Consider the following 23,395-nt stretch of genomic DNA (forward strand, 5'->3'; position numbering starts at 1 on the left):
CAGGAGCTGGGGGATGTGCATGATTCTGATGATCAGGTGATTCTAATGATCAGGAAAGTTGGAGAAGGTTGATATTAGGCATAGGCCTCCAAGTATGGAGAAGGGGACTATAGAGAAGAATGGATGAGAGGTTTGGAAAAGAAAGGGGTAGGGAGAAGAAAGAGGAAGGGACCAGGAGAGCTATGGAGAGTGGAGTGGAGAAGAGAATTCTTGCCCAGGGGACTCACATTTTGGATGCTGAGCAAGAATAATGTGATGTGAAGAACTCTGGGGTCATGACTGGGCTCAGTCACAGTAGCTGGGGGTCCCATGGTGGCTGGCAGGGCATCAGTCCCTGGAAAGTCCTCTTTTTGTCCCTTGGTGATTCATGCAGGGCATCTCAGGATCCCAGAGCAGGGACCAGATTGACATGGAAGTGGAGTTGCCAGCCACCAGTGTGATGTGATTTCCACGTGCCAGGGGAGCTCCCCACCTTGCGCTCTGTGAGCATCCCTCACCAGAAATTCCCCCAGGAGCCAGGTGAGGCTGAAGCAACCCAGGTGTGGAGGGAATGACACAGGCTTTAGAATCCTGGTCAGATCTGTATTCTCATCCTCTGATACTTTCTAGACATGCAACCTTGGGCAACGTAGCTTCTCTATGAGCCTCAATTTCCTCATCTATAAAATAGGGATAATAATACCTGCCTCGAAGAGCTGTCATGAGGATTAAGTGGGCAAAGCACATAGAGTGCCAAGAGTAGGTGCTCAGGGCCTTGAGCAAGAGGCAGAGCCTTGGTGGTGGAGACCACTATAAGCTCCACTCCACACTGAGAGCCCAGAGAAGATGGGAGATGGACAGTGGGAGAGAAGCACAGGAGGTGAGCGTCCCTGGAGCTACTCTTGAGTTTCTGCCCCCTACTAGTCACCAAAATCACAGTAGTCCGTGTTTACAGAGGCATCTTACCTGTCCCTATTTTTACTGTGTTACCAAGGTGGTAACAGTATAATATTATTTTTGTATAAAGTGTTGATCTGTTGTCCCCAGCACCTTGCACTTTGGGGGACACTATATGTTCATTATCAATATATTCTGAAATAAGAAACAGAAACCAGAAATTTAATCATCCAGTACCCAGTCCACAAGAAAGGCCAATGACTCACTTCAGAATATGCGAGGATTGTTCACTCATTTCCTTCCATGTGGTGTGTTTGTCACTGCCTGGTCATGCTGTGAGGAAAAGCTGCTCTCACCTTCATGTTCATGAACCTGAGACAGACGAGGTCACATGGAGATCACTCAAGGGGTTCGCTCTTCCTGGAAATGCTGACAACTGAGAAGTTTGCCTCCCACAGCTGTATGAAAGGTTTTGTGAGGAGGAGGTTAGGTCAGCACCAGGAGTTAGCCCCTCAAAGTGCTATTCCCTAAGCCTAGCACAGGAAAAAGAAATTTCCTCTGTACTGGGTGGGGGGATGACTGCTGGCTTGCTCCCTTGAAGGAGGGTTGTTGAGCTGGAGCAGTGCCTCTCACACAGGTCACCAGGAGGCTTGTTAAAATGTGGGTTCTGAGTCAGTGCCTTGGGGTGGGGCTGAGATTCAGCATTTATGACAAACCCTGGGCATTGGAGAGGCAGCTGCTCCACAGCCCCAGGACAGGGCTAGGACTCCAGGGTCACACCTGTGAACCTTCAGTGTGGGTTCCTGCCGTGGAGAAAATTCAAATGTATGTAGAGGCTTGACTGATTCCTGACCTGCTTGAGACCCCCACACACCCTGACCCTATGTCTGAAACTCTGTTCAAAAGTCCAAATCTCAAATATCTATGGAATGCCTAGCAAGTGCCAGGCACTGGGCTAAGTTTACCTAACCCAGCTTGCTTGCTTCTCTTAAGACTCACTGTGCCATTCCACACCACGCTCAAGCAATCAACACCAAACTCTCCCACTCACTCTGAGGAACAAGGGTTCACACTGGGAGGTGAAGCGGGCAGTGGAGACAGGGAGGCCAGTTTAGGGAGCTCCACATCCCAGCTCTGTGAACTTGGCTGGTTACTCTTCCTTTTTGTGCTTCCATTTTCTCATCTATAAAAAGGGCTTAATAACCCCCACCTCTCTGGGTTGCTGAAAGGATTAACTCAGATGATGCACGCAAAGTTCTTAGCCCTGGGCTGGTAAGCATAGCTGTTATGATTCATATTTAAGGTTGTGTTTCCTCCATCAGAACCTTTGGTGCTCTGTCCCTCTTTGCAGACACCTAGGCCAATTCTTGTGTGACTCCTTATGCTTGACTGTGTTACTATCTGGAAATTATTCTTACCATTTGGAAACCTCAGTCAACAGCACCATTAAAAGCAGTTCCAAATGGTTACCACACAAGAGGAGTGCCCCACAGCAGCTGCGTGTGCACTGGGGAGGGGAGTTCCTGTGAGGAAAGAACCAGAGAGGAAAGGGCCAACCCGACAGCCTCTTGCAGTCCTCCAGCTTGCTGTGCCAACTGCTCTTGCACTGGACACTGAGCTGTGCGGCAAGGACTTCATTCCTAATAATGCAGTGTCAGTTATAAATCATTTATTTAAAAATCAAACTGGCCAACCCTAGATTGTCTTTACCATAGCACCACTTTCACTCACTTGCATTCCAAAGAGATTTTAGAAACATTATTTAACTTTTCATCATGGCATTTTTCAACCATACGCAAAAGTAGAGAGAATAGTGTAACGGACTCCAGCTTTAAGAGTTGTCCACATTTTAGCAGCAAAAGGTCTCTTGAGGGAAAGAGAACGGTGTGGGTTCATACACCTCCACCACCCACATAAGAGTGAATTGTACATATTCTTGTCTTATTGGAAAAAAGCCTGAGAACTCTGGGTCTTTCCTATCCATTTCCATTTGACTCACTGTGCCATTCCACACCTTTTTTTTTTTTTTTTTCCTGGAGAATGGGGTAATGACCCTTACTTTGCAGGGATCGACTGAGCCTGAAAAATGGGCTGCTGGTCAGAGCCTCATACATGGACATCCTTTCCTGGGCTCTGCCTGCCCCCTCTGCTCCTGGGAGGAAAATGAGGAAGTAACAGGCACAAGCAGGAGGCTGCTGAGCTGGGAGCAAGGACCAAGGCTCCACTCTGGCCCCTCCCACCACCCACTGGCAGCCACCTGCCTGCCCAGGCCACCTGTCTCTTGCGGGGTGGATTGTGTCCTGTTTGTAGAATAACTCCTGTAAAAATAAGCACCCTAGATAGCCTAGAGAAAGGGACAGTAATCTGACGCCGGGCTGCGTGTACCCCACAGGGAAGGGGTGTGTCTGTCATACTTGCCCCTGCTTTGATTTAGCTCTGAAGTGCAGGGGAGACCATTTTCCTCACTCAGCAACAGCAGCCTGTGAAGTAATGGGAGGCTGTCCCCGCTGTGGGACCATTACCACTATCATTTCTATAATGCTTTCCTTCTGAGAGGCTGAAGTCACCACTTCCCAACCCTGATAGCCCCACACTGGCTCAGGAAGTGGGTGTTGTGGAAAGAGGATGGGATGTGGAATTAGAACGTCTCACTTTCAGTCCTGGCTCTGCTATGTAATTTGCTTAGTGGCCTTTGGCAATCCCTGAGGCTCCATATTCTCCTCCTGAGTATAATGATATTTTACCCCAGAATGACTCTAAAACTCATATACATATTATTAATCTTATTGGCTTAATTGGACTGGGTTTAGGCAAAACTGTGAAACAGTAGTGTTAATTTAGCATTTTCTACTTTTTCAGTCAGATTCCCCCTTTTTCCCAAGTTCCCCCTTTCCACTTACCCTTGAAGCACCCAATAATGTCAGGCAGCCTGTCAAGAAAATGGCCTAGAAAACTAATATCCATTAAAGGGCTAGTAGTTTAATCTTAATAGTTAAAATAGTCTACATTTATCAAGTGCTCACTAAGTGCCTGGCACTAAACATATTTTCTGTAGTTTTCACAACAGCATCATGAGGTACGTAACTATTATTCTCATCTTTCATATGAGAAAACTGATCTAGAAGTCAGACACTTGCTAGGAACTGCACAGCTAATTTGCAAAATCTGGGATTTAAATGCAGATGTGTCCGATTCTAAAAACAGTGTTATTTGTTTATTTAATCTTTTGGAGGCACTGAACCCTAGTGATTAAGAGCACAAAGTCTGAACCAGATGGCCTGGGTTCAGAGCTCAGTTCCTTCACATATTGCTATATGACCTGGGCAAGGACCATGTCCTCATCTGTAAAAGGGGAAAAGAACAGTGCCACCTCATAAGATTATTGTCAAAATCAAATGAGTTAATGTATGTGGGGCTCTTAGAATAGTACCAGGCACATAGTAAGCACTATGTAAATTATAAAACAAAATAAAAGCAATTAGTGATAATCAGAAAAAAGCTCAGTTTAGAATAACATGAAAGAAAAGGAGCATCCCTTTGTGCTCACCAGTCAACTTCACTTCTCAGTTTGATGGGAGGAAGTTCTTCAAGATGTTTGTACATAACCCCACACAAATGCACACAATTACAGAAGTCTGTTATTGTCACATGAAAAGGGCAACTTGTATTTTTCACCTAACATTTTATCACAGCTGTCTTGCTGTCAGTACCTATGGAATTACTTCATTCTTATCAGCTGCAGAGTGCATGCCAGGTATAGATGTGCTGTAATTAAATCATTCCTCTACAGATTATCTGTAAATGATGCTGCCATGAGCATTTTAGGTTGTTTATCTTAATATGTACAGGAGAGTGAAGCCCTGGAAGGCTGACTTTGCTCTCAGAGATTGAGTTGGTACATCTAAGGAAGTCAGGTTTTTCTCTCAGTCTGGCCCCTTTTGTATAGAGGAGCTGTTGAAGCATAAATGCTTTCTGTTCCCTGCATTTCCCTCAACTATCTGCATTCCTCCTGTGCTAGAACGAGGCGCACAGCTCATCATCACCACCCACCCCCAACCCTGGGGTAGCCCAAAGCATCTAAATGAAGCCCTTTCCGGTCATAACTCAAGAAGGCAGTCAGGTGGCCATTGCCACCAGGTTTTACACACATTTGTTTCCTTTCTCTTCATTTCCATAATCAAGCTCCCTGCCTCCCTACAACTCCTCCCTCTCCTTTATTTCTACAGGCATCTCTAAAATCAACAGTCTGTCCCCAGCACTTTTTTTTTTTTTTTTTTTTTTTTGAGATGTAGTTTTGCTCTTCTTGCCTAGGCTGGAATGCAATGGTGCGATCTTGGCTCACTGCAACCTCCGTCTCCCAGGTTCAAGTGATTCTCCTACCTCAGCCTCCTGAGTAGCTGGGACTACAGACACATGCCACCACACCCGGCTAATTTTTGTATGTTTTTTTTTAGTATATGTGCTGCCAAAGCCAGCACTAATTTTTGTATTTTTAGTAGAGGCAGATTTCACCATGTTGGCCAGGCTAGTCTCGAACCCCTGACCTCACGTGATCCACTGGCCTCGACCTCCCCGACCTCCCAAAGTGCTGGGATTATAGGCGTCAGTCACTGTGCCCAGCCCCCAACACTTTTAATCTCTGCCTTCTCTGTGTTCCCACAGCACTGGGAGCTCTGCTGCAGCCCATCCTTCACTCACTCCAGATCCATGCCACGTTCCCTGGTGGGATGAAAGTCCTGGTAATGTGGTTACCTTCATACCTCCCAGGGCTAGTGATGGTTTCCATATGGTAGATGCTCAATGAATTTTTAAAACTTTGTTTATATTTTTAAAATATGTTTTTGAATTTGTTTTTAAATAACATTTTACATGATAAAAATAATATATGCTGGCCAGGCATGGTAGCTCACACTTGTAATCCCAGCACTTTGGGAGGCCAAGGTGGGCAGATCACCTGAGGTCAGGAGTGTGAGAGCAGCCTGGCCAACATGGTGAAACCCTGTCTCTACTAAAAATACAAAACAAAAAACAAAACAAACAAAACCAAGCCAGGTGTGGTGGCACACGCCTGTAATCCCAGCTACTCAGGAGGCTGAGGCAGGAGAATTGCTTGAACCCAGAAGATGGATGCTGCAGGGAGCTGTGATGGCTCCACTGCACTCCAGCCTTGCCAAAAGAGTGAGAGTCTGTCTCAAAATAAAATAAATAAATAAATAAATAAATAATAAATAAATAAATAAACAAACATACATACATATGGCTGGGCGCGGAGGCTCATGTCTGTAATCTCAGCACTTTGGGAGGCTGAGGCAAGCGGATCACGAGGTCAGGAGACCAAGACCATCCTGGCTAACACGGTGAAACCCCGCCTTTACTAAAAATACAAAAAATTAGCCAGGCGTGGTGGCGGGTGCCTGTAGTCCCAGTTACTTGGGAAGCTGAGGCAGGAGAATGGCGTGAACCCAGGAGATGGAGCTTGCAGTGAGCCGAGATCACACCACTGCACTCCAGCCTGGGCGACAGAGCGAGACTCCATCTCAAAAAATAAAAATAAAAAAAACCCATACACACACGCACGCGCGCGCACACACACACACACTTACTGTAAGGAAAAACTGCAAAGGAAAGCTGTGTAAATAAGGAAATTAAATCATCTGGAATTCCTATCCAGAGATGTTCTGATGTATTTCTTTGAATTGTTGAATTAAGAAGCTAATTAGTGAAAAAAAAAGGCTAGTAATTAGACTGAGGATGTAAATGGGAAACAGGGTCCAGAGTTTGGTGATAAGAGTAAGTCTTGAAATGGGTGGTTCAAATATAGACAATCAGGTTGAGGTGTACTTTGTATAGAAAATGAGCCTGTGTTGTCAAGAAGTTCATCTTTTTTTCACTCTGTCACTATTTATTCAATAGTATTTACTGAGGATTAGTAAGCCATAGTCCTCAGACAATGATTTCTCTGGCCAACGTGATAGTAAGTATGCAGCTATCACACAGGCCTTTTGGAAGCTGAGTTGACTTCCCCGCCTAGTAGACTGGACACCAAGTTCATGGCTAGCTCTTCAGGGGTAGGCACCTAGGGGGTAAGGCTTCTGAAATTATTGCAGAATTTTGCCTCTCTGGTTCATATCAGTGTGGCCAGCTCTTTGTATCAGTAGTTATGATATATTAACTTCAGGGAATTCTCAATCTTTCTTTCTGCAATTGTTTAAGTTCAGCTTTTCTGATTGGTCTTCCTTGGTGATAGTTTAAGCACTTGTTATTCCTTACCTGTTACTGTTAGGGCTTGGCAAAGCAAGAACTTTAGGGATTGTTCCTTGTTAAAGTGCAGTTCATCTAATGCCTACCCCAGCTGCCTGTTAACTAGTGCTGTTATGGGATGGGACTCAACCAATTACTTTGTGGCAGGAAGGGATCAACTCCAGGTGGAGTGCTCCCTGACAAAGCCTCTTGTGCTTCTCAGAAGTCATTATTGTGTTATCCGTTCATGTGTCTCTTTGGCAAAGGAACCCAGGGTTTCGATATTTAAAAATTTAAGTGTGGCTGGGCATGATAGCTCACGCCTGTAATCTCAGCACTTTGGGAGGCTGGGGTGGGTGGATCATTTGAGGTCAGGAGTTCAAGACCAGCCTGGCCAACATGGCGAAACCCCATCTCTACAAAAATACAAAAATTAGCCTGGCATTGTGGCAATTGCCTGTAGTCCCAGCTACTTGGGAGGCTAAGGCAGGAGAATCCTTTGAACCCAGGAGGTGGAGTTTGCAGTTAGCTGAGATCATGCCACTGCACTCCAGCCTGGGTGACGGAGCGAGACTCCATCTCAAAAAAATAAATAAATAAAAATAAAATAAAAGTTTAAGTGAAGCCTGGTTGTGGACTTGAAGAAATTTGAATTCTAAAATTGTTTATAGCATGACTAACATCCAGGGGATTATATTTATTTAGCCTATGGGGAGCTTTATGATGTAATTTAAAGGTGAAAAGCCAAAGGAGTTCATTCATTCAATAAGTACTGAGTGCCAGGCCCCAAACTAAGAACAAAACAAACAAATATAGATCTTAGAGTCTATAGAGCAACAGGTATTCAACAGCAATAACAGAAATGAATAATTACCAGCTGTGACAAATTCCAGGTAGGAGAGGGTGCTGTAAGGCACATATAACTGGGAAACCTGACCTATGCTGGGTGTCAGGGAAGGTTTCCTAGGGAATAGAACACCTGGTTATTTAGTTTGTGGTACCTGAGTCTTCTCACCAGTAAAATAGGGATACTACCCTCTTTGACTCACAGAGACACTATAGCAAGAGTGGTCATGGACAAGAATGAGCTCTGAAAAATGCTCAGTGTGCCTAAAACTGAGTTTGTCCCTCCAGCCAAAGGCAGCTGTTCTCTAGCTTTGACATCTGTCACCAAGCCAGGCAGTTACTCAGGCAATCTGACTGAAGACCTTTGATCATTCTCCTCTACTCTGTCCAGCAGCAGGGGTCAGACAGACTTGGGTTAGCTTTGGTTCTGCCATTTAAATCTCATTTGAACTTGAGTAAGTTTCTTAATTGGTAAAGTCACTTTTCTTATTTGTGAAATGGGGCAAGTATCGGTTCATGGCTTAAAGCTTGTAAAGCACTTAGCATAGTAGTTGGCATGTAGTTACTTCCAAACCAAGTATAGCAAATGTTGCTGTAATTGTTATCATTGCTAATTATTAACTTTTTTTTTTGTAATGGGGGCTCACTGTATTGCCCAGGCTGGAGTGCAGTGGCTATGCACAGGCTCAATCAGCACACTCAGCCTCAAGTTCCTGGCTCAAGTGATCGTCTGCCTCAGCCTCCCAAGTAGCTGGTACTACAGGCGTGCACCACAGTGCCTCGAGCTAATTAATTACTCTTGTCAATTATTTCTTTGTAATAACTTTTACCTCTATTCCCACCAGCTTAGAGAAAGCCCTTGTCATTTGGCAAGAAGTGATTCCATAGCCTTCTGATCAGTGCCCCCAACTTGGCTCTCAATTCTCTAATTAATTCTACTTGCTTCCAAAAATAACAGCATTTTGCGTATGTCACAGCTTTTAATATTATCACTGAAAAAACATTTGAAGCTTATAGCACAAAGAGCTAAACTTCCTAATATGGAAAGAAGTCCTAGATAATTGATAAGAAAAAGACCTACAAATGTGTAGAAAAACAGACATACAAATTCCAAAAAAGAAAAAAAAAAGTCTACTAAACATGAAAAGATAAGCAGCCTCATTTATTATAAAAGAAATGTAAATTAAAGTTACACTAAAATTCATATTTTACTTATCAAGTTGACAAAAATTGAAGGTGTTACTAATAATACCTTCTGGCCAAGCTGTGGAGAAATAGGCATTTTCTTACATTGCTGGGGAGTAGAAATTGGTACAATCCTTATAGAAGGCAATTTGGCATTATTTGTCAAAATTACAAAGGCATATACCCTCAGACTCAGCAATTTTACCTCGAGAAATTTATTTTACAGAATACTTGCACATTGTATTTATTGCCGTATGGTTTGTAACAAGAAAGAACTGGAAACAAGCTAAATGTCTGGTAAATTATGGTTCATCTCTTCAAATAAATGCTACGCAAAAAAGAATGAAGAGAGTCCCTCTGTACTAATACAGGAAAATCTCCAAGATGTATTAAGTGGTTTTTAAAAAGCAAGGTGTAGAACAATGGGTACAGTATGTTACTTTTTGTGTAGGGAGGGGGTAATAATACACGCATGTGTGCACACACACACACACATAGAAACTCTGGTAGGCACATACAATATTAATAGCAATACTTATCTCTAGTGGGAGGGGGTCTGGGTAGATGGGAGACAGAGGTAAGAGGGGAATTTTTCACTGGATACCTTATATAGTTTTAGCTTGTGAACCGTACTGCAATGGTTCTGTAAACACTACCTAGTCAAAAAATTATATTTAAATTACTCCCACTATTAAACCATTAACATATTGAGCATCTACTGTGTGCCAGGCCTAGGGGATACAAATGTGAATGTGGTTGTGGTTTGATGGAAAGATCCACTGAGCTTAAAATACCTGATTTAGGTCGGGCATAGTGGCTCACGCCTGTAATCCCAGCACTTTGGGAGGCCAAGGTGGGTGGATCACCTGAGGTCAGGAGTTGGAGACCAGCCTGACCAACATGGTGAACCCCTGTCTCTACTAAAAATACAAAAATTAGCCGGGCGTGGTGGCATGCGCCTGTAATCCCAGTTACTTGGGAGGCTGAAGCAGGAGAATCGCTTGAACCCGGGAGGCGGAGGTTGCAGTGACCCGAAATCACGCCATTGCTCAACAGCTTGGGCAACAAGACCGAAACTCCGTCTCAAAAAAAAAAAAAAAAAAAAAAATTCTATCTGGAATTGATTGGGGATGGGGGGATTCAGTTAATCCAGCATCATTTACTGGAAAGACAGAGCCAATCTGACCCCCAATACAGCACAGCAGCACCTGACATAAATCAAGTGACCACATATTGTAAATCTGTTTTCGGACTTTATTCCATTGGTCAGTTTGTCCATCCTTCTACTATTTCTTTGACTTATAATGGGTGTTGATATAAGATAGTGTTAAGTCTTTTCCAGTGGGCTCCGATTTTTCACCCTACCAAACCATCTAGTGCTGAAGTGCCACCGCCAACTCGCGCTTTGCTTTCAATACGTCCATGCGAGTGCGATTGATTTGCCTGTTTCCGTGGCTGGTTCATTTGTGGTTACCTGGGTCTTTGTCTCATTAGAGCCCTTCACACTGAAAGCCAGCCAGGTGTCTGCAGACGAGCAAAGCAGATCTGTTGGGTAATTAAATAACGCGGGGCAGGGGGAGGAGTGGATTCGACGAGGTTGTCTCTGGAGAGAGCTTCAGAAAGGAAGTGATCGAGCTATACTTGAGGACTGGCTCCTTGGGGAGATACGAAGAGAGCCAAACTCTAAAATCCGGGCAGAGGGAGGGCCTGGCAAGGTCACCGAATGTAAATGTCTCGGGGGGTTCCGCAAGGCAGCGCGAATCGGCTCGCCGGGGTGGGGCCGCGGAGCTGCAAATCACCAGTTGAGGGCCAGAGCGCGCGCCGCCAGCTCAGAGCTGTGCCTGCTGCTGGCCGGGCAGGGGACGGGACCGCGGCTGGAGCCGGGGCTGCGGGGCGCACCGGCTAGACGCGCGCGGGCTTCTCAGCGGGCACGCCCCGCGGACTATGAGCGTCCCCTGCTCCGGGAGCAGCCGCGGCGCGGGCGGTGCGAGGCCAGCGGAGCGGCGCCTTTGAGCCCCAGCGGGAGGTCCAGAGATCCCGAGAGCCCGAGTGCCCAGCGCCGCGCCGGGAGGTGAGTCTCCGCCGCGCGCCCAGCGTCCTCGGGGTGCTGTTCCTCCCGGGGCGCCTGGGCCTCCCCCGCCCCTGTGAGGACACGCTAGGAAGTTTGTTGGAGAAAGTTAGGCTCTGGGGAGCCGGCGCTTGTTGGTCCCCACCCACCCCCGCCAGCGGATTTGGCGTTGGGGGCGGGGGTGACTGAAGTGGGGCCGGGGCTTGCGCTCTCCCGGCTCTCCGAGCGCGCTGCGACTCCCGGGACGTGGCCCACGGCGGGGAGCGCTCAGCCATTGGCAGCCAGACGTCTTGCTCGGCGGCACTCGAGCGGCATCTTCCCGGGCGCTGGCCTCGTCCGACCCCCTGCCCGTCGGGGCTGCTCTGCCGGACACCCCGTCCCGTCCCTCCCGGCCCCTCTCCGCAGAAGCCGGCCGGGTCGGGGAGATGCGAGGGCCCAGAGCGCTCCGCTGGAAGCCCAAGGCTCCGAGGAGGCGAGTTTCTCTGTTAATCTCTTGGGAAGTTTGCAAAGAAAGCGAAGGAGCCTGCCCTGTAACTGTTGACAACATCTCCCTCCCTCTCTCCCTTTGTTGAGAAAGAATGAATAGTTGGTTGTGTCGCTCCCTCTGCGTCGCGGTGGGGAGGGGGAGGGAAGGCAAAGGAAGGGAGGGACGGTGGGAAGGAGGTTCCGATAGATCGTACGGCCCATCTCTCCTTACCCACTTGGGCCGCTGAGGGCGCCGCCGCTTTAAAACGGTGTAATCAGGTGTAGACACTCGTCCGGGAGGAGGTTGAGCGGACTCCGAAGCATCTGGCAAGGCGGCGTGTTGCGTGGGGCGGGTCATGGTTGGGGTTTCGGGGGTGGAGAACTCGTGTTGGCGTTAACTCGCTTGAAGCAAGGTGCAAAGGAGAAAAACCATTTTCCTAACCTCATGTCTGTTTTCGCTTAAAGCTGTTAGCTGAGATGGAAAGTAGAGCCGTGCATTCAGATTCTTTTAAACCTTGACTTTATCTCCCAAGGCTACACAGACCTCCCCAAGGAAAGTACATTGGCCGAGGGAAGGTCAGTTTGGAAGCTGATAGCCTCCCTTGTGTTGCCTGGGACTGAGTTGAGATCCTGGGGGCTGCGGGAGGCCTCAGTGCTGGGGGTGGGGCCGAGCTCAACACAGGCCCAAGTGGGAAGGGGCTACCCAGATAACAACGGGGAAGCCCACAGGCAAAGCGCTTGTCTGCGAGCGTGCCAGCGGGTATTGAGGGTAACGTAAATACCTGGCCAAGCCAGGAGCTCCCACACCACCCCAACTCCAACTTTCTCTAAACTGCTGTTGAGAAGGCTGACGTTTCCAGGATGACTAACCAAGGTCTAAATCTCCTGTTCACAAAGAAAGAACTGCTTGTCAAATGGATGCTAATCTTCAGAACCTTATCGGGTAAATCCTGTACTGTTGCTCGAAATACGATCCATGGAGGAATTATTCATACTTGAATCATTTGGCTAGACTTCATAAGTTTACTTCAAAAATAAAGGGATACTCTTAATTCCTAAACCCAAGCAAAACTTCATTTTAAGTGGATGAGCATTTTAAGTGAATATGTGTGGTTGTTCCATCTCCTCTCTCCATCTGACTCTCCAGAAAAGATATAAAACTACAGATCCAAGTTGTAAATTCTCTGTCATGGGGCAGCCGAGACGGTTACATTTCCAGAGTTTAAAATATAATGAAAAGTTCTTAAAGCCCACATCAGATAACCATTATGAGTTAAACTTGAAAATATCCCGTTTCAGAAATAAAAGAGTAAAATCCAAACAAGTGGGCTGCTTATCTCTGCCTCAGCTTGCAAGATCATCAGTTTCTCTGAGACGTCATTGTAAAGCAAGTGAGTTGGGCCTCAGTTCACAAGCATTTCAAAACCCAGCGACTGACCAGGCCCAGGAAGGCAGCACATATGGTAGAGTTTGTCAGGCTTGCTCTTGTTCCTGATGGTCACATGAGTCTCAGATTTTCATATCAAGATGCAGAGTCTTTGACTTTTGTATATTTCAAACTGTGGCATTAGACTGAGTCAGGACGTTGTGTCTGTTTTCCTGCATAGTAGAGAGAAGTTAGATGGCCAGAGTCTCACTTAGGCTTTATTCTAAAGACTGCATGTAGGCTCACTTGGTTTGCCTGTACGTGTGTCTGTGTCCATGTCCTACTTGGCTTCGTGTCTTTGTATCTATTGTTCTAGGTTAAAACGTTTCCCTCCCCATCCTTCCCAGTTGCAGTCTTTGTTTGTGAACTCTGAGTTACTTCCTTTGTGAACTCTCAGTATAACAGAGATACAGTGACTCTTATCTGACAAGATAGATAAGAGCAGCTCCTGCCCTGCTTAGAGGGGATCTGCTATTTACTAAGTACTTGCAGTATTTCTAGAACTTTGTATACACAATCACTTTTAATTTTTACAACAATCTTATGAAATAGCTGTTAAGTCATTTTTTAAAATGAGAAACTGTCAGAGAGGTTGAGTAACTTGTCCCAGGCCATACAGCTAGTAAGTCAGTGGCAGAGTAGAGGTTTGAACGTGTAGATACCTGCCTCCAAAGCCTAGGTTCTGAGTCATACCATTTTATTTTTAAAAAATCAAGTGGTACATAAGAAGTATATAATGACTAGGGACATTGAGACAGAAACATTTCCAAGTGGAGAAAACATGGGAACCAGAGACTGGAGACTTGGGTTTAGTCTCCATCCACCACTTGTTCCTACAGCAAGACCTTTGCATTTGCCAGATCCCCTGCCTGGAACCCCCCTTCAGACCTTTTTTTGACTGGTTCCTTCTCTTCCCTTTTTTCAGGTCTCATGTCATTGTTACCTTTTCAGAGAGGCCTTCCCAGTCCACCCTAATGTAAAGTAGCCCTCCATCCCCACAGTCATCTTTTGTCAGTTCATCCTGTTTTATGTTCTTTAGCCTGCTTACAACTTGGATGTTACCTCATTTTCTTGTTTATATAGGTTGGATTCCTCCATAAGAGCAAGACCTTGTCTAATTTATTATGCCCTTAGCCTTGGTACACCTTGAGCCCACAGAGAATATATATCAAATGAACATTTATTTCCCTTATCTAGAAAAATGAACTGGGAATTACCAGTACTTATGGTCATTACTTTTTGTCTAATAATATTCTTCCTCCAGAATATTATTAGCTTCATGAGAACAGACCACTTCTGTCTTGTTTAATGCTGTCCCCAACACCTACCACAGTGCCAGCCATAAAGGAGACCCTCTGTGAATGTATGTGTTGAAGAATGAATGTTTGTATTGATTGAATGATACCCCTTCATCATCATTGAATTCTGTTTTGCAGGTAAACAATTATGACTGAATTGCTGTGTACCAAAGAGACTCACTAATCCAGTGGTTCTCAATCCTGGCTTCACATTGGTCAATACTGGAGACTGATGCTAATGTCCCACCCACAGAGATTCTCATTTCATTGTTCTGGGCTGAGACTTGGGCATCAGGATTTTAAAAGCTTCCCAGAGGATTCTTATGTGCAGCCAGGTTGAGAACCAGTGGTTTATGTTTTTATAATAGAACTCATTCCTTGCTTTGGTCCTTATAGGCTTGAAGAAGCCAGGGTGAGAGAGAGCAGGGATATAATTCATGGGTATTCTATGATTCCTGACAGTTTAAGAGGTACTTTCACAGCTGTTATCACATCTGATAATAACAAGTTAAGGGATCTGCTCTCTGGTTTAAATATTCCCTTTATGTTGATGATTCCTAAAAATCTCCATCTGCCCCCACTTCTAATTGTGCATACCAGTATCTAACCTCCTCTTAGACTAAATTGCTTATACCTCACATGCAGCAGCTCCAGTGCTGCGCTTGGTTCCTGCAGGGGTCCCCTTCTGAAACTACTCGGCATGTTACAGCATCGCACCACCTCCTGTGGCTGTAGGCTTCCTCCTTCCAGCCAGATGCCTCAAGCTCTGATGTCTCATCACTCTCTCCTTCCTCTCCCTTTACCCAAATGCTGTCCCAGGTCAGACTTCTTCATTGTTCCTCCGTGGGTTTCACCATCAGCCTCAGTAACCTCTCTGCATCCTTTTTCTCTCCCCTCCAGAACAACCAGAGTCACCAACTTGGATACTGACTGGGTTCTGTCCTTCCCTGCCAGATCTTCCCTAGCACTTACAGTCAAGTCCAGACACCTTGGCAAGGCCTTCAAGACTCCATGGTCTGGTCCTAACCTAAGTCGTTTCTCGGAAATGCTTCTCAGCTTCACTCGAGCCACAGCACACAACTTGGAGTGTCCTGAGCCTGTGGGGACACTTCCATGCCTTTATGCATCTGCCATTATAGCATCCCCCGGGGAGGCTTTTCCCTACACGTTAACTTTTCAAAATGCTTTGTCTCTATTGTTGCCCTCTCTGAGCCTTCTCAAGTCCTTTTGTCAAAATTAATTGTTCCTTTCAGCATAAGGGTCTCTACGAATTATTCTCTCTTAGAGTTCATAGTCAGGTATTGGGTCTTAGGTATCTTTGTTTCTCCAGGTGTCTTGTATGAAATAGGCACTTAAATGTTAGTTGAATTGAAGGTAAGAAGGGGAAGTATTAACATCCTCTGTTATTGGAGAATAAATTGAGGTGTTGGTAACTTGAAGGACATTTTAGAACACTTTAGGGCAATCTGGAAGTCTAAATAGATGTTGGAGAAGCAGAGAGGAAACAGGCTGCCAAAGGCACTGGTGCTAGGGCGACTTTTGCCCATCATGCTATCTCGGAAATAGATTTGATCAGCAGCGTGGCCCTATGCACATGAAGAAGTTCTGTAGAGTGCTGCAGGCCTCCCCACGAGGTTCTTGGAAATGACCCAGTCCTGTCTGTGAAGAAGGAAGGTGCTGATAGCTTGAACAGGCGAGAATTCACAACAGTGGGGTGTGTGTGTGTAGGGTGGAAGAATCCTAGTCGGTTTACGTCACTTGTGTTCAGGCAGGGTGGCTAGGGAGTTTGGTTTCCTTTCTAATATGGACGGTTAGCATTGAGCAAGTGCTGACAGTGTGCCAGGTACTGGCCAGAGCTGGGAAGGGCTGCACAGGACTCTGTCCTATTGTTCTGCACCTACTGTGAGCAGGCCTTCTGTGTGGTACTAGTTAGATGCGGAGCAGGCAAGCCCCAGAATTATTGGATTTGACAATGAACCGAGGACAGGGTTAGGATTGTACACCTTTAATAAAGATGCTCCTTCCATCTCACTCCCAGCACTTCTGTGCTTCTGCCTATCTCATGTGGAAGCAGTGGGACGTGTGTGTTTTGTTGTATACACACATACAAACACATGTGTTTTCTTTACACACTCTAATGTCATTGTCACTGCTCCACTTCGGTCAACTTGTGGAGGGTTGCGTTCTTCTTGGTTGTCTTCAAGCCACGTCCCAAGTCCACAGTTCCTTTGTAGAACTGACTGTGCAGTAGTGCTATTAAGTGAGAATTTTCACTCGAAGCTCTTGCATGAATAATGCAGTGGAAAGGGTGGTCTGCAAGGAAAGAGGGCTGCAGGACTGGAGAACAGACTAAGGGGCAGCTCTCCTCACCAGCCCAGGGGAAGGGCTGTGTGTTGGGCTTGGCCACCCTGCAGTGCTGTCCAGTCTGATATCATGACTATTGTAAGACAGATCCTGGAGCCTCTGTCTCCAGGAGCCAGCCCTCATTTTTCTTTCTTTCGCCTCCTATTTCTTTTCCTCTGTATATTGGCCTTAAAAATGTGTTATATAATTTGTCTTAGGCCAAAACCGTAGTTTGCTTTGGAGCTGGAGGCACTGACTCTGCTTAAGGTAAATGCTTCTATTCATGGTCCTAGCTAGGAGCGAGTGTCGGGGCTACTTGCTGCAGACAGCCTCATGTGCCATTCTCCTTTCTCTTTCCATGCCTCCTTTGCCCCCCACCCCCACCATTTTTTTCTTTTCTTCTTCCCTTTTCCTGTTTATTCTTTCCTGACTGTACAGGCACCCATGGGCATTACCTAACCCTGCTGGGGGCAGGCAGATCCTGACCCCTCTGGGGGGCCATGTACATGCAGCGCCCACCTCAGTGGCTTTCCTTTGCAGCTAAGCCTGCTGGTGTATGGCAGAATTGCCCACCTCCTGACCCCTGACCCTAGCCCGTGTTCACTAAGTAGAGTGCATTGATTGATTTATAAACACTGGGTCTTTGCCAGAAAAATTCGGTCCCGTCATCCTGGGTAGCACAACTGAGGACTGGTCCGGCACTGAAGACAATTCTAGCGGCTAAAGAATTTCAGTAATCCCTGCCTGTTCTTATCATTTACACTGCTGTGAAAATATGTGAGCTAATTAACAGTTTATAATATTTTCTTTCATACATTAATTACTGCAACTGTGAGTCCTCCCTTAATCACCTTTGTTTTGCTAGTTGTGCTTTTCCATCAGTGCCTGAAATAATAAAATGGCTTATATGCCACTAACAACTCTGAAAGTGTTTGCCCTCTTGGTTTTGCTGCCAACCCAGGAACATTTCATGAGGAAGATAAGTAAACTTCCCATTCTTATTAGACTCCACTAGTGATGCATTAAATGTTGATCTGTTAATGGTCTGTGAATATTTCATTTTATGTGGCATATTTCCATTTCCTTTTGTAAGTAGGAAGTCAGTTCTTGTGACTCACGAAGATTTATATCTTCACTCTTTTCTTTCCCCCTTAGAGTTGAGAATTATGGCTGCAGGAAAATTTGCAAGCCTTCCCAGGAACATGCCGGTGAATCACCAGTTCCCCCTGGCCTCGTCCATGGACCTTCTGAGCAGCAAGTCCCCTCTCGCTGAGCATCGCCCAGATGCCTATCAAGATGTGTCTATACACGGCACCCTTCCACGGAAGAAAAAAGGTCCTCCTCCCATAAGGTCCTGTGATGACTTCAGTCACATGGGCACCCTCCCCCACTCCAAATCCCCATGGCAGAACTCACCTGTGACCCAGGACAGCATCCAGGAGAGCCCATGGCAGGACCGGCACTGCGAAACCTTCACCTTCAGGTAACTTCTGTGATTTCACTAGTGAAGATGATTTGTCTTAAAGTGCTTTTTAAAAGGTTTTTATGGCTGGGTGTGGTGGCTCACACCTATAATCCCAGCACTTTGGGAGGCTTAGATGGGAGGATCACAAGGTTAGGAGTTCAAGACCAGAGCAACATGGTAAAACTCTGTCTCTACTAAAAATTTAAAAAGTAGCCAGGCGTGGTGGCGTGTGCCTGTAATCCCAGCTACTCAGGAGGCTGAGGCAGAAGAATCACTTGAACCCAGGAGGCAGAGGTTGCAGTGAGCCGAGATCACTCCACTGCACTCCAGCCTGGGCAACGGAGCGAGACTCCGAAGTTTTTATTAGGAAAAATGTCAAACATACACAAAGTTGAGCGAATAATTTAATTAACTCCCATGAACCTGTCACCCGGCTCCAACAGTTACCAGCTCAGGGCCAGTCCTGTTTTGTCTGTACTCTCACCTACTTCCCTCATCTGGTATTATTTTGAAGCAAATCTCAGATTTAATATTATTTTATCTGTAAATATTTTGGTATGTTCCTTTCAAAGATAAGGACTCTTATGTTAAAAACTATATAACCACAATGTAAAAAACTGTAACACCTAAATAAAAATTAGCCACTTCTTAACATTATGTAATATTTGAGGGTATTTAAAAATCCAACTTCCTCTATTAAGTCCCTTAAAAGAAAGCCCAAGTACTTTCTTTTTATCATAGCATCAGATTTTGAACCATGTGCATCCACTTCTGTAGAGATGCCAGGATGTCTATAAATTAGGCCCCATATCTCCTTATATTTAGTTGTCAGCAAGCTGAAATAAAATTTTATATGGATGCACCATCAGGTCAGCTTCAGAATACTTTAGGACAAGAATTGATTTTTCCCTCTCTGTGACAGAGATCTGGGTAAATGAGTCTTACGGTTGTAAATGCTTTTTCTCTGGATTTGTAATGGGCCTGGCTGTGACTGGTTTCTGCCTGTTAGAGCTAGTTTGGAAACTGCACTCCTTTTCGTGTTGGGGAAGATCAGCAGCCTGTGATGCTATCTCGTAAAGAATGGGACGATTTCTTTTGTTATCTCTCTTTTTGTCCAAGCTTGTCGCAAAGCCGCTTGGATCCTAGCTCATTCATTTGTTCAGTATCTGTATATGGAGCACCTATATTAGAGTGTGTTGATTTTATAAGCCCCAGGGCTTACCAGGAAAATTCTTCTTAGTCCTTCTGATTATCTTAAATGAAGGGCTGGTCCAGCATTGAAGACATTCTAGCAGCGAAATTATTGCACAGTCGGTTCTTGCCCTTTTATAGGGTGGTGGAAATATGTGAACTAACAGGGTAGCAGTGGAGCATCTGAAGCAGTGTCTTCCCAGAGTTTACATTCTAGTGAGCGAATTAGGTAGTATGTGCAAATAAATAAGACAATTGCAGATTATCCCAAATGCTGTAGAGGAAATGGAGTGATACGCTGGAGATTTATTGGAGGTGGTATGTTTTTGGTAGGATAAACAGGTTTCTGAGATGATATTTAAGCTCAGATTTGCATAATGAGGGAAAGCAACCATGGGCCTTCCAGGCTGTTGCAGGCATAGGAAAGTCAAGTGCAGAGAACTGGAGGTGAGAGCACGTTTGGCATGTTTCAAAACCCCAAAAGGAACCGGAATGGCCTGTGGCTGGACTGCAGCACCTTGAGAGGAGAACAGTGTAGGTGTTGGTACAAAGCTAGGTGAACAAGAGTTCAGAATTATTCTCAGTTCCATAATTACGGTAGTACAAGAAGAAAATAAGTGGAGGCCCAGATAATCTCCATAGAAACCACTAGAGAGCCCTGAACTGCTTCTGACACCAGATTGGGACATTCCTTGGGGTATCCTGGGGGTTAGAAGGTCCTGGACCCCGCTCCACAAAATCTAGGTGGGTGACCTCCCAGCTCAGAGAGCTGGCAGGCAGCCACGGCTGGAATGGGTGAACATGGAGGTGCATACCTGTGCACAGGATTGTTAATATCGCCTCATTGGCACGTAAGGCACGTAAGGGGCAAGAATGCAGGAGGTGAGCAGCAAAGACAGGTAACTTGGCCTGTTAAAGATGAGCACAGATGCCAGGCTGCATGATGTGGAGTCAGAACCAACTGTTAGCTGGCTTACAGTGGACCGCTTTTCATTTATTAACTTAAACTGCCCTGAGCTAGGTGTCTACCGTGTACTAGACACAGACAGTTTATAGACTTACTCCTTGAAGTTCTGAGGCCCTGGCTAGGTGCCAGCTCTTACAAAGGGAAACTCCACACTAGGGGGGTGGGTGGGGAGGCGGTAGTAATGGAGTCACCCTTCCTATCTTGGGGAAGTTCTTGGTAAACACCCAAGGTCCAAGCTGTCAAGCTGCCAAGAGTGTAAAGCTTTTTGATTTGAAAACTGACTTGGACTGAGGTCGTATTTCTGTAAAAGATCTTATCGGAGGATGGGCGCAGGTCCTGAGTTTGTAGTCCAGGCTGTGGAAGACTTAACAAGCACTCCTGGTTTAGGGTTTGTTTATGATTGAGAGCTATATTAATCCAAATTCTCATCTTTTTTTCTTAGCTGAAAATATCTTATTGTTAAAGATGAATACAGGAAGTAACAAATGCATATCCCTCAAAAATTGTGCTGAGAAGATGCATGGTTCTCTGTCAAAGGGTCATAAAGTCCTACCCCGCTCTGTACGACTATTAATGTATTTGTTTTTCTAACACATTAAAGAAAAATCTCCTGAGGTGTTCTTAATTTTGAGAAGTTCAAAATACCTTATATTCTTTTTTTTGTGAAGTATTCTTAATGAGATTATAAGCTGCCTCAATTCCTTTTTGAAACCAGCCATGATATAAACAAAGTTTTTGCGTATGAAAAGCTAGGACCAAGCAGCCTGAATGAAAATCCAAGGCTCTAGAGAGGGAGGTTTTGCCAAAGGTGCCACAGCAGAAATACAGTGAGAGAAACCAAACTTCTCATTCAGCTCTTCCAGTTGAAAGGAGCTGCAAAACACCAACCGTTCACTCCAGCTCAGTCACCTCTTTCTCTCTTTTCGTAGTGAATTCAGGGGTTAATTTGAGTTGACAGTGACTTGCCCAGATGTCAGCTCTGAAAACATTGCATCTCGTCATGTTGGGTATTGGCCTGATGTGTATTGGCATGAAGATAGTGGGCCACCTTGGATGTCTCCTGCCTCCCCTATCTCACTCAGAGGGAGGCCCTCCAGATAAGCACCTCTTTGTCTTGTGAAGTACTCTGTTGCAAGTTTGCTCTTTTCCAAAAAATTATGTTTAGCTTGTTAATCATTTAAAAGTCAGCTTTATAGGCCGAGCGTGGTGGCTCACGCCTGTAATCCCAGCACTTTGGGCAGCTGAGGTGGGCAGATCATGAGGTCAGGAGTTCGAGACCAGCCTGGCCGACATGATGAAACCCCATCTCTACTAAAAATACAAAAAAATTAGCCAGGCATGTTGGCGTGCGCCTGTAATCCCAGCTACTTAGGAGGCTGAGGCAAGAGAATCGCTTGAACCCGGGAGGTGGAGGTTGCAGTGAGCCGAGATCATGCCTCTGCACTCTGCCTTGGGTAACAGAGCGAGACTCTGTTTCAAAAAAAAAAAGTCACCTTTATTATAATTGAATATTCATTGAACATACATCCTATCGGAGGCCCAAGACAAAGCAGAGGAAGTCCCTTCTTTGACCTTAAAACTTGCGTGATTAAGCTGTCATGTCTACATGTGTCATTTCCTCCATTATTCTTCCATTATTAATTATCCTAATAATTAATAAACATAATTATCCTAATATTATCAATTGTTATCACCTACATTTTATAGTTTTCAGATAGCTTAAGGGATATGTTCATAAACTACCTTGTTTGAACATTGTAACCCTGTGTGAGAGACATAGCAGATTTCATTATGAATATTGTTATCACCATCATCAGTATCATCATTTAGAGTTGAGGAAATGGGTCCAGGGATGTTGAGGCAACTAAGATCATACCTTAATGGATCACTGAGCTAGGATTAGAACCCAGAAAGTATTATAGGGCCTTCCCCAGACAGTGTGTTCCATAGCCTCCCAAGAATGTTGGCACCAGCTGTGGGCATCCTCTGAGCTATCTTCTTGCACAGGGATCAGTACCCTGCTTGTATTCAGCGCCTTGGACACCTACTTTGGGGAGAATGGAGCCTTGCCTGCCGAGAGCCAGGCAGAAGGCAGGCCTGGAAGGGGGAGTTGGTCTTCTCTTTTGGTGACTGTTATCTCTTGGCTTTGTTGTTGTCTTGGCTGCCCTTGGATGTACTTGTGGTTTTGAAAGGTGGCCAAAGCCAGAAGCCAGGGAGCTCTTAAACCTGCTGCTTGATGTCACAGAAGGAGCCTTTGTTCTGCAAGCAGACCCAGGTTTCTCTGAGAGGTCTGCAGATAGGATTTCCTCTTGACATTCACATCGTTCAGCTGATATCCCCTTGATTCATTTATCTTCAAGGATGAATTAGTATTATTATTTATTTTTATATTTTTCCATAAGTTATTGGGATACAGGTGGTATTTGGTTACATGAGTAAGTTCTTCAGTGGTGATTTGTGAGATTTTGGTTCATCCATCATCCAAGCAGTATACACTGCACCCTATTTGTAGTCTTTTATCCCTTGCTGCCTCCCACTCTTCCCCCCAAGTCCCCAAAGTCTATTGTATCATTCTTATGCCTTTGCATCTCATAGCTTAGCTCCCACATATCTGTGAGAACATACAATGTTTGGTTTTCCATTCCTGAGTCACTTCACTTAGAATAATAGTCTCCAATCTCATTCAGGTCACTGTAAATGCTGTCAATTCATTCTCAAGGATGAATTTGTATTCAAATCTGGAACCTTCCTTGGACTGAGAGGAGACTGGTTCCTGTTGTCGGGATGTCTGTGTTGCTAGGATAGCTGAGGGATCAGTGCTTGGAGACCATTCAGGTCTTTTTCTTGCTTGTGGGTACGTGGAGGCACACATTCCTCGGAACAGCTGTAAGTGCCTAATTCCTTCTGCCTCTTGTGCTGTGGGAGCATGTGGTGGGACAATGTGGTGTTTCATTAGTTTGCATGAGTGGAACTGACTGACTCGTCACAAGTGTTTTAACTGACAGTGGCCAGAAAGTCTGCAGAA

The 23,395-nt window shown here is 45.4% G+C and overlaps 1 protein-coding gene across 5 annotated transcripts in view; it reads left to right on the forward strand.

Annotated features, from left to right (window-relative positions):
• Positions 1-23,395, forward strand: part of LOC105485405 (BCAR3 adaptor protein, NSP family member) — a 289,503-nt gene that overhangs the window by 156,167 nt on the left and 109,941 nt on the right. For 3 of the 5 annotated variants that reach the window (XM_011747744.2, XM_011747743.2, XM_071077163.1), the window contains one exon: positions 17,903-18,230. In XM_011747744.2, coding sequence (XP_011746046.2) covers positions 17,914-18,230 — 317 coding nt within the window. In that variant the 5' untranslated portion in view covers positions 17,903-17,913. Of the gene's footprint in view, positions 1-10,977; positions 11,219-12,445; positions 12,624-17,902; positions 18,231-23,395 lie in introns of those variants that run through there. The other 2 variants (XM_011747741.2, XM_071077030.1) reach the window with 2 other exon arrangements.

The sequence above is a fragment of the Macaca nemestrina genome, chromosome 1 (assembly GCF_043159975.1).
Source record: "Macaca nemestrina isolate mMacNem1 chromosome 1, mMacNem.hap1, whole genome shotgun sequence".
Lineage (NCBI taxonomy): Eukaryota > Metazoa > Chordata > Mammalia > Primates > Cercopithecidae > Macaca > Macaca nemestrina.